This window comes from Myodes glareolus, chromosome 8 (assembly GCF_982192425.1).
Source record: "Myodes glareolus chromosome 8, mMyoGla1.1, whole genome shotgun sequence".
In the NCBI taxonomy this organism is placed as follows: domain Eukaryota; kingdom Metazoa; phylum Chordata; class Mammalia; order Rodentia; family Cricetidae; genus Myodes; species Myodes glareolus.
The window spans coordinates 101,553,224-101,566,446 of NC_142033.1; the positions used below are offsets into that span (position 1 = coordinate 101,553,224).

The following is a 13,223-nucleotide window of genomic DNA, read 5'->3' on the forward strand; positions in this document are numbered from 1 at the left end:
CCAGTCCTTCATGGGGGATTTTGTGTCTGTGTCTGTGAGTCTGTGTCATTTCTGTGCCCATGGAAGCCAGAATAAGGATTTGGGTCCCCTGGATCTGGAATCACAGGTGATTATGAGCCGCCTGTGGGTGCTGGGAATCGAACCTGGGTCCTCTGCAAGAGCAGCCAGTGCTCTGTTGAGCCACCTTCACAGCCACAGTAAGAAATCATTAGAAACAAAAATAACCTGCAGCCAAAGAAACCTACATAAGCCTGAAAGGTTTTCAGGGGGGTCCCATGGCCCCTGGCTTTGACCTTGGGTCTGACCTCTGGCCAAACACCATGTGAGAAACGGGCTGCCAGGCAGGCCTGTACCTGACACAGGCCTGTAGGGTGCTGCAGTCCCCCATTCTTTAGGGGTGGCGTCCCATAGCGTGGACTAAGCACCCTCCTGCGGCCCTCAGCTTCATGGAGTGGACCTTCTGTGAATGGGAGGCTAGCCTAGGCTATGTAGCGAGTTCCAGGATAGCTAAGACTGTACAATGGAACCCTGCCTCAATAAAGGGGAGCTGACCTTTAAGACACTGAGTGGAAACTGAGGACTTCTCATGCTGCATGTGCCCCAGGAAGGACATAGCCATCAGCATTGTCTTAGGGGCCCGAGGCTTGAGGCTCCAATACCTGGGTGTAGGTGACATAGTCCTAGCCTCACGCCCCTAGGTATGAAAGGACCCAGGATGAAGTGAGGTCACTGACTGCCTGGCTCACCCCATGTACCTTTGAGGGTCCCCAGCTGTCAGCAAGAATACAGAACGGTTAGAACTGGGGGCTGGGACACAATGGCCCTTTAATATTTAATCTTAAATTTCTAAGGAAAAATTTTGTGGTGCTCGGCATGAACCTAGTGCCTCTAACACAGGAGGCCAGTGAGGCCACAGAGCTGCGTCCAGACCCATAGCCACCAGCTCATGCCGAGCCAAGAGAGCACAGTGGAACCTGGTGGGGGAGGGCATCTAGCCCCATCTTGTCCTCCCTGGGCTGGCAGGGGAGGAGTTGCCTCCTCAGGGCCTCTGACATAGACTCTCTGGGTGGCAGGTGTGGCAGCAAGCACCTCTACCCATGTCACCAGCCACACGGCACCTTTAAATATTTTTCTTGCATAGGCCTGTGATCCCAAGCATTCAAGCAGTTGAGGCAGGAGGATTGTGAAGTTCAGGTCACCCTGAGAATCTAAATCTAAAAAGGAAATAGGGTTAGCTTGATGGCCGAGGCTCCGTGTAGCATACACAGCCCAGTGACACACAATAATAAAGGAATGTCCCTCATGCGCTCTGGCTTTCCTCTTCATCTCACCCGCAAATCTCAGACCGTTCCCCTCCTTGGTCCATCTGGTCAGCATGAGGGTTTCATCTGGCCCAGGGCCTAAAGGGAGACGAGTTACCTGTGGAGCTGGTGTGGTGAGAGAGGGAGGCTTCAAGGACCTGACCCCTTCCTGCCCAGAGCTGGCAGGAGGGCTGGCTGCCCCAGGGGAATGTGATGCTCAGGCTGGCATCCCAGCCAGTCCAGCCAGCCTTAGGGGCGCTGAGGCTAGTCCGGGTTATAGGATAAGATACTGTTTTAAAAACAACAAATATTAACAAGCTATAGTTGATAGAATCTCTGTGTTGGCCATGTTTGAAACATTAATAAAGCCTCTGTGACCCCTCAGCCAGGCCCCACAGGCTATAGGTTGTAAACTTTGTCCTAAATACACACAGCTGTGGATGTTGTGTATCCCAGATCACCTTAACACCTGCAGCATTGCACAACCTCCATGCCTGCCAGCAAGTGCAGATGCACTGTCCTCACTGGTCTCGGGTCTCCCACCTTGGGCATGCTACCCCTGGCCACATCCCACCCCTCACTGGGGGATTCTATGGTGGGCTCCACCCTGACCGCGCCCCCAGCCCCTCACTGAGGATTCTAGGCGGGGCTCCACCCTGACCTCACCCACAGCCCCTCACTGAGGATTCTAGGCGGGGCTCCACCATGGCCATGCCCACAGCCCCTTACTGGGGGAGTCTAGAGAACTAACCCACACCTCAGCAGTGCACAAATGTAGCTGAAACCTGCCCACCTTTCCAAGGATAAAAGTTCTGTCTCATAGTGACCATAAGGTTAAGCCAGGTATTAGTCATGCTTCCACATGTGTGGTCAGTGTTGATTACAAGTCCTGGCTGTCATACAAAGAGAAAGGATGGGTTTGTTTCCCAAATACGGCATTATAATTTAACACAGACACATATCTCCAGTAGCCCTGGCCTGCGGAAGCTGGGGACAGCTTCTGAGGTCCCCAGGCTCCTCCCTCCCAGTGAGGACTTCTTTCCCACCAGCTCAGTCACCCCTTGCTGCATGAGCAGGTCATGTGTAAGTCAGGTCAACTTGCCAAAACTGGTTCTCTGCTTCCATGGTGTGGTTTTGGGGATTGAGCTCCCGTCACAACACATGCTGAGCCACCTCAGGGACGGTTTCTTCCTGCTCTTAGATGCTGGGTGCAGTCTCCAGATGGGGGTCTCCTCCAGATCCCAACACGAAAGTGTGCTCATCCCCAGCCCACATGGCAGGCTGGGATCCCTTCAACACTAGACTGGTGCCGGGCAGGGCTTGAACTCCATTTCCTAAAGCGAGTCACATTGGGAGGCCCTGAGAGGAAACTAACATAAACATTCAATGAGATGGTGGAGCACACCTGTGACCCCAGCACTCAGGAGGCAGCAGGAGCAGCATCAGTTCAAGGTCAGCCTTGGCTCCGTAGAGTCTGGGGTCGGGCTGGGCTACAAGACAGCTTCTCAGAAGTAGAAAGGAGCAAAGCTGGGATGAGCAGTGATGTTCTGGAAAGGTCTCCAGGCCAGGTCAGATACCGCCCTCGTCGAGCATCCGTCCAAGGCCGTCGCAGATGCGGCGCAGGTGGCTCCGATAGGGCTCCGCAGGGCCGTACAGCGCGGCCAGGAAGTCGCCATTGGCAAAGTGGCTGAAGACGTGGTTGATGCGGCCGTGGGACTTGGCTGTGAGGTGAGGGCCGGTGGCCTGGTGCAGCAGGTCCCGGCACTCCAGCAGCCCCGCGGCCAGCACACGCCGGTCGAAGGTGAAGTCCACCTGGTGGAAACTGAGGGCCGTCATGGCCAGGCTGCGCACGCGGCCCTGGAACCTTCGTAGCTGGGCCAGCTCGTCGCCGTCCAGTTGACCCGCCCGCAGCAGTACGGCCAGCTTCACGGCCACCTTCACTAGGTTCTTTACCACCCTCTGTGCCTCCTTCCGGCTGCGGGTGAACTCCTTGGTGGCTTGGTACAGTTCATCCAGGATCTCGCTGCTGGTGTCGTCCGCGAACACGGCCACCATAGCCTTAGAGGCCATCTTGCTGAGCACTTTCTTCTGGGCCTGCAGGGCCAGGCTCTTCGTGCTGAAGGTGTCCATGGGCCCTGTGGGATGACAGACACAACGTTCAGGTCCAGGCAATGCTTGTGGCTTGGCACCATCCCTGCTTGCCACTCGCCAGATGACTGTTCCCTCGCCAGACATTGAAAACATTTGAGCCGACAAGAGGCCAAGGGGACAAGCAGGGGCAAGCAGTTCTAGAATTTTCCCCTACAGAAGTACTCAACACAACTGAGACTTCTCATGCCTCTTACCTAATAAACTCCTACACACCTCCCAGAGCCCAGAGCCCCTGGCTCCTGTTGGGTACTCCCTCAGAGCCACACGGGGCTGGATGGCTGCGACCACCCCCCACCCCCACCCCCGAAACACAGAGGGAAGTCAGGGCCTGACCCCTCTTCTGCTGTGTTCCCGGGGACCCCTGGCCCTCCGGAAGAGCCAAGGGACACAGGCTGTATTGAGACCAGGCCCTTGGACCTTGGTTTTTGCCCCAGGCCCTGGTGAGCCATGCTTCATGGCCAGGCCAGCAGTGCCCACCCTCCAGCCCACTCACCCCTGATTTCCCTACAAAGCCGGCTTTTGTGTGAACCCAGACTCCAGGCAGCCCCCCACTCTCACCATCCTCTCCTTGGCCTTAGCGGTCAGGGGCACAAGAATGGCTCAGCAGCTTCCCTGCCCCCAGAGTTCAATACCCCCGCAGTGTACTGGCCAGGGCCCAGACAGGGCTGTTGACACAGGGCGCCCGCCATGTGAACCCATTTCATCACTTGGGCCAACGTCATTCTGCAAAGAGCACAGCCCTCCTGAGTGTCCCGGGCGGAGAAGAATGCACAATGGTGGAATCTGTCCCATCAAAATCCACTCACACAGCAGGAGAGGACGGTCAGTCCCCACTATGGCCCCACACCTGATTGCTCCTTCTCGGTCTGAGGGCACCACACACACCTGCCACCCCCGCACTTGGAGACGGAGGCAGGAGGATCAGAAGTTCAAGGTCAGCCTCAGCTACTGACTCTTTCCCGTGCCACGTCTGGTGGAGGCCCAGAGGCTGTTTCCTAATTGACACTAGACAAAGGGGAACTCTCAGTAACAAAGTCTGGAGTCTCTGTTTGATTTGGGGGCTGTGTGATTCCAGAGGAGTGCTGACCCTCTCTGGGCCTTGCTTTCCCCATGGACAAAGCCAAATTGAACTCCTTGGCTCAGGAATGAAGCTGACAGCGTGGACAGACTTCCGCAAGACTGGCGGGGGCACAGCTGTGGCCTATCCTGGCCATCCCAATTCCTATTGAGCCGCCACCTGGGGCAGCCAGCTGCTGGCCTCCACTTCCTGTTCTGAAACCCATTGTCCTGACTGACCAGGATGTCCCTGTCTTCCTGCATAAGGGGCCTGACTGTGGCCATGTGAGGCCTTCATGGCAGGGACTTTCCCAGGGATGAGGTGCTGTGGCCTTGGTCCCTGCCCCCCCCCCCCCAGTGCCACAGAACCCGGTCAAAAGTCTAGAGTTAAACAGCCCAGGCTACCCTCCAGAACTCAGCCCCACACTCATGCAGTCACTCAACTGCCTGGTGGGTATTTATGGAGCAACAGTTGTATACCCAACACCAGGGCACAGAAGTGATGCAAAGAGACCTTGCCTCTGCCTCCCCAGCACCCCAGTTCTGTGCCCTCTTCTAGTTATACATGGCTTGGGGACCCTCTTGTGCCTGGAGTTGAATGCACAGGTCATGACTCCTCCATCCCTTAATTCATTTCTTATGTATTTTCACTTTTTTTTTCCTTTTTCCAGGCATGTAACACAGCCTGACCTTTGACTCCGTCATAATTCTCCTGCCTTAGCCTCCTCACTGTGAGATGACAGGCGTCTCACCTGTGACTGGCTGGAACCCCAAAATCATCCTGAAGAGGCCTTGTGAACCAGGGCGAGGACAGAAATGCAAGAAACCAATAAACAGGGAGAAAAAAGGCAAAAATTGGGCCTGGGGATGGGAAAAGCTTGGAGCAAGGGCCACAGAAAGACCAGTTGTCTGGCAGCCTTTGGAGCCTCAGGACAGGAGGGACAAGTTGGAGGGAGGGGACAGTAGAGGGAGGTGTGTGCAAAGGACCCAGGGCCGGGCCACACGGTTCACCACAGGTCACCACAGGTCACCACAGCTCCTCGCCCTGCGGGACAACAGACTAAGTCCAAAATCAGAGCCCCACGTCCTCTCCTGGGCCCTGGACCGCATATTAGACTTGATGGGTTTTTAAAGTTTTTGTGATGTTTGAGACAAGGTCTCTACGCATAGCCCAGGCTATCCTGGAGCTCACCTGGGTCCTCCTGCCTCTGCCTCCTGAGTGCTGGGGTTAGAGCTGGACACCACCACTGTCTGGCCTACCTTAGACTTCTCATCTGCTGCCAAGACCTACTTGAGTTTTATACTCTGAACCCCATCAGTTCCTGCAGCTCCTGGCACCCCACAACAGCTCCCAATATTCCTCCAAGTGCCAGGCTCCCTGCTGAGACCTTCCCTTTGGGTGGGGACAGATGCAGCCTAGTGGCTGGCTCTGAACTCAGAGATCAACCTGGTCCCTGTAATGAGGCCAAGCCACAGGGCCTCTGCGCGGCTGCGGTGACTTCTGGAAGCCGGGGGCCTTCCTGAGCATAAAGGTCCAGACTCAGGAGCACTTCCTTGACCCACTTCCTGCTATTTCTTTTCCCCCAGTTTTTTGGTTGCTTGTCTTTGGGTTTTGTTTTTTGAATCAGGCTGACCTAATCCTGCCTCCAACCACCTCCTGAGCGCTGGGATGACAGGCGTGTGCTGCCATGCCTGGTGTCCATGGTGCTGGGGGTGGCACAGCTCTGATCTGTGGGTGCAGGAGGAGGGAGGGGAGAGGCTGGAGGGATGGGAGGCAGGTCTTGGCAGGGAGCACGGGACATATAGCTCATGCTCAGTAAATGTTTTTGCAATGATTAATCTATTCCTGAATGCTAAGTGGGCTGTGGAGAACTCTGGAGAGAGAGGTGTGGAAAGACAGGCAGACCCCAGTGACTATGTTCAAACTGGGGTGACCCACATGTGTCCCCCCTCCTCATTTAACCCCTTGGCCCACACAAGCACAGTCCGGGGAGCCCAAGGTTGGCATAGAGCACCAACCCACATCACTTCCCAGGTATCTTGGTAGCCTTGGGACATTGCTACACCCGATCAAATGTCCTCAGAGACTGCTGAGCGGGTCAAGTCTTGCTGTAAACATGTGGACCTGAGTTCAAGTCCTGACAGAAAAACCAGTGGGGAAAGATGGGCAGTGGTGACGCACACCTTTAATCCTGGCACTCTGGAGGCAGAGGAAGGCAGATCTCTATGAATTTGAGGCCAGCCTGGGCTATAGAGTGAGTTCCAAGACAGCCAGAGAAACCGTCTCAAAAAAACCAAACAAATACAAGACAAGACAAAATAAAACAAAACCCAGGTGGGATGACCCTGCTTTCAGCCCGCAATGGGGATCCCTGGTTCACTGGCCCTCAGGGAACCTCAGAGGACAAGCTGGCCACAGCTGAGGGCACCTGAACTCCACTCTCCACAGAAGCACACTGGCAGCCTCGCCAGGATGACCCCTGGAACCAGAGTGTGCACCATGGAGCCCACCAGGCCTCACAAAATAGTTCCTGTCACATCGAGTTTTAATGAACAAACAAACATGATCTGTGCCGCCCTTTGTGACATTCGCCTGCAGGTGCCACACACACCCCAACCTCAGAACCTCCTTGAATGCCCGCTGGCCCCCAGGATGGCAGCCCTGAGGCCAGGCATTTGGAGAGCAAGTGAGCGTGGTCCCTCCCACTCCAACAGGAGGATGCCTATGGAGGCCAGGCTGGGCTACAGAGTGAGTTCCAGGACACCCTGGGCTACACAGTGACATCCCCAAGCCCCAAATAAAAGGTCTTCATTGCTTTCTGAGGTCACTGCAAATGCTGAGACTTCCCCATCCTCAGGCCTCACCCCTTTTTCACGCCCCCACTTGCTTGTGGCTCCTGACTTGCCTTGTTCACCGTGCCCCCCGCCCCTCCCCAACCCCCATCTGCTCACAGCTCTGACTTCTTGTCACACCTAACACACATACCCAGAGGTGGGTGCAGGTGGATGGGCCCTTGTTTCTGGGCACAGCTGACACCATTTCCTTCCCCAGTCCCCAGACGCCATGGTGGCCACAGCCGGCAACACAGTAACTAAGCTCAGGCTTCTGCAAAGGTCTGAGGAGCCTTGTGGGGTCCACGTGCCACAGGAGACAGGTGAAGCTGGGGAGCCCCTGTGCCATTTCCAACAGACTCAGGACAAACATGGGCACAGGCCACAGCCAGGGCATGGGGTGTCTACGCTAGTCACTGTGTGTGGTGCTGGGGACTGACGACCTCCGACCTCCACTGTGCACCCAGCCCAGCAGCCAGGCCTGGCCACCAAGCCCCAAGGACACTCCTGTCTCCACCCCTATCATGAGATTACATTTGCTCGCCCTCAGTCCTAGCTTCTCTATAGGATTTCCAAGTTTCGAACTCAGGTCTTCGTGCTTGGACAGCAAGCCGCTTGCCAGGCCACTCTCCACCCTTGCACATGCTTCTGCTTTTGCTTCTCTCTCTCCCCACCCCTTGTTTTGTTTTTCGACAGAGTCTCTCTATGTACACCAGGCAGGCTGACCTCAAACTTACAGAGATTCCCCTGCCTATCTCTTGAGTGCTGGGATCAAAAGCGTGCACCATCACATCCAACCTAACCTTTGAATCTTTTGTTTTGTTTTGTTTTTGTTTTTGCTTTTTCTGTGTGTTTTTATTGGGGCTTATCATGGGTAGGAACTGTCGCCACCATAACCTTTGAATCTTAATAGCTTCATTGAAACTGAAAAGTTTCTGCACCCCATGAGCCTCTCCACCGAAGCAGCAATCCAATCAGACCAAATTAACCCGAAATATAGATACAACGCTCCCGGATGATTTTCCAGCCCCCCAGGGAGGAGACAGAAAAGAGAGACCGGAAAACCACGTGTCTATTTTTTGGGAAGGCAGTTTAAATACCCTGTGTGAGTGACCTTGAGCATCTCTGAGGGAGGGGGTCATCATTTGGCAGGCTTTCTGAGATGTAGTAGGGTTTGGAGAGAGATGGGGGGAAGGGGGCTTGGGGTGGAGCTTCCACCAGAATGTTCCAGATTCTTTGGGTATATGGATGCCAGGGGCTGGGGTGAAGCTTCTCCAGGACAGAAATAGCATCCGCATTCCATAAAGTGCACGTATATTTTTATTTTATATTTAGCCTAGGCTGTCCCCTCACTATGTAAAGCTGACCTTGAACTTGGCCCTCCTGCCTCTGCCTCTCTAGCTCGGCTGGCAGATGATCCAGCTTGCATTCTGTCAACACGACGGTGGACAAGGGTGCTTGCTACCAAATCCGACAACCTGAGTTCGATCTCTAAGACCTACATGGTGGTAAGAGAATCGACTCCCGTGAATTATCATCTGACCTCCAACCCGTGCGCCCTGGCTTACACACATGCAGTAAATAAATGTAGTAAATAATAAATACAACACGATTTACTTAGCTGGAAGCACTCACTCCTTGACTTTTAATCTGGGTTTAACAACCAGATGGCAGAATTCCCAAAACCCAGTAGCAGCTCTCATAAGACTGACTCTGCCGCCCGTCCCTGGGCAGCCCCCGGTCTCATGAATTCTTTATGTCCCACACGCAGCTCATCAATAATTAATGTCACCAAGCCCGCCATTCTCTTTCTCCGCCCTCGCTGACTGTCCAAGGGTGGCTGGGACGAGGCCCCATGTCACCCAGGGCCCCAAAAGTCTCTTTCCCGATGCACTGGATGCATTGTCACCCATTGGGGACTCTGCCTACAAACAGCACCCTTAGCATCAGGACTGGGAGGAGGAAGGTTCCTTGGTGGGGAAGACACTGGGGGTTCTCAAACAGGGTCCCCACAATGATGCCACCCCAAGAATGGGTAGGGGAGGCCTGGAGGCAAGACATGTCCTGAAGAAATGGGGGTCGAGGGCCAGCAACGTGGCTCAGCAGGTAGGCGCTTTCTGCCAAGTCAGACAACCTGAGTTCGAGCCCAGGACCCACTCAGTGAAGGAGAGCCAGTTGTCTACATCACAGGCACAAAAAAGAATAAGTTAATATATTTTAAAGGGACTGTCACAGAGCCACAGGGGCATGGACCCCTGCTTCAGCTACCACACAGGGACAGGGCTTCTTTAGGGTCAGAGTTTGAGATAAAGACTCACTCTGTAGGCCAAGCTAGCTTCAGATTTACCGTGATCCTCACGCCTCAGCCCGCATGCACTTTCCACCTCACCCAGCATCCACTCGGGGTTTTAACGAGGGAAATATGAAGGTGTGTGCATTCGGTCCCAGACTGTACCAGCTCCCTCCATTTCCCAAGGCTCCCCAGCTTCCATGCAGCTTCCTCTTACCCTCGCCAGGATTCCTGAAATGCCAGAGGCTCCCACCTCCCTCACTGTTGGAGCCCAAGTCCTGAGAGTCCTGCCTCCCTTCTCCCTCTGCTCCAGCCACAGGCCTCCTCCATGCTCCTCCCGTGCGCACACAGCACACAAGATTCTGTCCAGCTCCAGGGCCTTGCACACACTGAGCCCCCACTTACAATACTTCTCCCCAAGATTGCTATGTGACTGCTCCCTCCTCTCCTCTCCATGAGCACCCAGTTCCCCTGACCCTACGTTCCTCATCTTTTTTAAAAAATATTTATTTATTTATTATGTATACAATATTCTGTCTGTGTGTGTATGCCTTCAGACCAGAAGAGGGCACCAGACCCCATTACAGATGGTTGTGAGCCACCATGTGGTTGCTGGAAATTGAACTCAGGACTTTTGGAAGAGCAGGCATTGCTCTTAACCTCTGAGCCATCTCTCCAGCCCCCCACGTTCCTCATCTTATGGTTACAATTATAACTCCAGACAGGGTCCAGCTCCAACTCTGAGGCAGAGGATACTGCTCTGATACTTTGGTAACCAGCTTTGATACCGTTGTGTTCTGGGGCCACGAGGCACCATACTTAACTTCCCCTCAGTCTTCAGGAACTGTTTGTCAAGTGACTAAGTAACCTCTTATGGTCATGAGAAAAGGAGAAACTGAGGCAGGGGCCTGGGAGCTGACAGATAGTCTCAGAGCAACACCGAGTCAGGAATGGGATACGAATCCAGCCCCTAACCAGGAGCTCATCTCACACAGGGTCACTCTAAGATTGGAGGGGCCTACTGACCCAGTCTGAGAATCTTCCAGAAGCTATGTGCCCCATCAACCCTTCCATAGTGCCTTTGGTGAGGATTGTGGAAGCCCCCAGCCTGTAGAGCACCCTCTGGAAGGTCCCAGATGGGTAAACAGAGGCTTGGGAACTCAAAGCAACCACATGATGGGACAATGCAGGATTTCTGGGGAGAGTGGATTCACCAGATCCCTAGATCCAAGTTCACCCTCAAGTCTCCAGTGAGTGCTGGGTGGCACCGGACTCATCAGGTGGCATGCACCCCTGTGGCCATGACGATTTGGCCTTGAAGTAGGCTGAGTTCCCTCATACTGAATCAGTATACTAAATCATTAAATCAGTAATCATTTCATGGGCTGGGTCCTCGCTTGCTCAGTGCTCAGAGGGTAAACTGAGGACAAGTGTCTCGTGTCCCTGTCCCCTCAGGATCCAGCCCTGACCCAGCACAGGTGTTCAGTGCCAATGTTCTTTGTTCTGTCATGTGATAGTCCCCATGGCCCCGCCCCACCTCTCCCAGTCACCCACGGCCTAGGTGCGGCCCAGATCATGAACTTGTTATGTTTCAAAATTGGCGCCTGTGTTGCTCAGCTGTGGCTGTAGCAGGTATGAGCAAAGGTCCCGAGACTGGATGGTCCATGTGGAGAAGGGGCAGCCACTCTCAAGTCCCAGGATGGGAAGACAGGAAGTTTGGCACACAAAGCCCACATTCCTGTTTTTCTGTTTTTGTTTTTGTTTTTTTTTTTTTGTTGGTTGTTATCACGGGGTCTCCCTTCACAGTCATGACTAGCCTGAAACTCCCTGTTCAGGCCTGGCCTCAAACTCACAGACATTCATCTGCCTCCATTCCAAGAGCTAGTACGAAAGCCACACACCCCAAACTCTGGTTCACGTGGGTGTGGGGCTGGAACCCACCAGGCCACACCCCAGTCTCCACTTGGTTTTAGACGTGGCCTCCCTATGTAGTCCACCTTGGTTCTGCCTCCAGGGGTTTTGTCTTTGCTTTAATCCTCCCAGAAGCCTTTAGCCCCAGGGAGTCATGAAACAACCATCTCAAGTCACAGACAGGGAAACTGAGGCTTATAATTAAGTTACTTGTTCAAGGAAGTCAGGTTTGGGTGAGCCATGTTCTGACCCCAAGGCAGGCTTCCAGAGGCTCCGCAACCTGGAGCTGGAGAAGTGTCTCAGGAGCCTGTCAGTTTGGCCCTCACCCTGTCCTGCTCCAGACTGGCCACTCACAAAGGTAAGAAGCCACATTCGAGTTCCCTCTGTTTACACATCCCCGGTAAACCACAGGCTACTTTCTGGGCCTCAGTTTACCCTCCAGGCCACCACTGAAAGAGCCAGGAGGCCACAGACCTGGGTCAAGTCACCTGCCAATTATATGACGGGGATTGCTCCAGTTCCCAGATGGTAAAACAGAGTCCAAGTGCTCAGGGCGATGGGAGGCTCCTAGTCTGGATGATGGGGGGACTCAGGTGGGGTCCCTGTACCAGACAGAGCTACAGTGGAATCTGGTCGGCCACCGCCGGGAATATCCAGGCCGTTTTGGAGTCGGGCTGCACACCTGTATAGGGCCAGGTCCATCATGTCCCCTTGAGAAGGGATACTAGGACCATTACAGTAGCCCACAGCAGCCTACTCACACAGCCAGGCACAGGTATAGAGGGAAACTGAGGCCGGGATGCACATAGGGCAGTGTGGGGATTAGAGAGGACAGCAAGGACCCAGGATGGACAGGTGCGGGGACCCGGATCGCTCACCTGCTCCTCAGGATCCGTCCGTCTGGCTGTCACTTGTGTGCAGGCGCCTCTGTGGGGCGGGAGCCGCTGGTCCGATGGATCCTAGCGGGCTGCTGCGCAGGGCCACGCCCCCTGGTATAGACACGCCCCTGAGCAGGACAGGCCCCGCCCCTGCAGACGCTCACTGGCTCAGCGAATAGGAGCGCACGGGCGGTGTACGAAGGGGCCAGTGGCAGCAGAGCAGGCCTCTGTCGCAGGGGAGGGGGCGTGTCGGGGGCGTGGCCTGTGGCTGGGGGATTCCTCCGGAATAGCTGCCCCGGACGCCGAGACGAAGGCGGCGCAGGGGGTTCCGTGCCGGGAACCGGGCGAGGGGGCGGTGAGAGGAAGGAGACTCAGGCAGAGAAAAATGGGGTACGTGTGCACCCCGCCAGAGATCCGACCGGACACAGCAAAGAGACGCGCTCCCGCGAGGCACCAAAAAACACATGGACACGGGCTGGTCTCAGTTTACCCACTGAGTAAGGATGTCATCTGGGACCCCCGTGATAAATGAACCCCGACATTTGTCTTGGGACATTCTTGGGGTTCACGAGTCTTGTGAAGGACCCCCTTCGGTGGGTGTCGCTGGGTAAGGGGGACACTCCAATAGTCTCGCTCTTGGTAGCCTCCCTGGAGGTCGCAGCTGTAAATCCTGGGAACTCAACCAGGGAGTGGCTCCCACACCCCCATCACCTCCCACCCTCCCCCCAAATCCGCATCCCCGGTCTGCACTTCCTGTGCCTGATGGCCCAGTCAGCACTGGAAAGGTCTCAGCGCCATCGCCCT

The 13,223-nt window shown here is 54.9% G+C and overlaps 1 protein-coding gene and 1 long non-coding RNA gene across 4 annotated transcripts; one reads left to right on the forward strand and one right to left on the reverse strand.

Moving 5' to 3' along the window:
• Positions 1-1,622: 1,622 nt before the first annotated feature.
• Tipe1 (TNF alpha induced protein 8 like 1) lies at positions 1,623-12,551 on the reverse strand. Of its 3 annotated transcripts, none has more exons than XM_048427528.3 (2): positions 12,420-12,551; positions 1,623-3,436 (listed from the first exon to the last, which is right to left on the reverse strand). In XM_048427528.3, the coding sequence occupies exon 2, from the start codon at positions 3,429-3,431 to the stop codon at positions 2,871-2,873; it is 561 nt and encodes a 186-aa protein (XP_048283485.1). In that variant the 5' UTR covers positions 3,432-3,436; positions 12,420-12,551; the 3' UTR covers positions 1,623-2,870. The 3 variants fall into 3 exon arrangements, with proteins under 3 accessions (XP_048283485.1, XP_085548508.1, XP_085548509.1); XM_085692382.2 differs by lacking the exon at positions 12,420-12,551 and adding an exon at positions 4,011-4,146; XM_085692383.2 differs by lacking the exon at positions 12,420-12,551 and adding an exon at positions 3,946-4,076.
• Positions 4,155-5,363, forward strand: LOC148121236 (uncharacterized). Its single transcript, XR_015738623.1, has 2 exons — positions 4,155-4,386; positions 5,180-5,363. It is a non-coding gene; the product is annotated as an uncharacterized LOC148121236 (long non-coding RNA).
• Positions 12,552-13,223: the final 672 nt, after the last annotated feature.

What these genes read in the sequence shown, in the direction of transcription:
- Tipe1 (XM_048427528.3), bottom strand. Translation starts at nt 3,431, where the DNA reads ATGGACACCTTCAGCACGAAGAGCCTGGCCCTGCAGGCCCAGAAGAAA.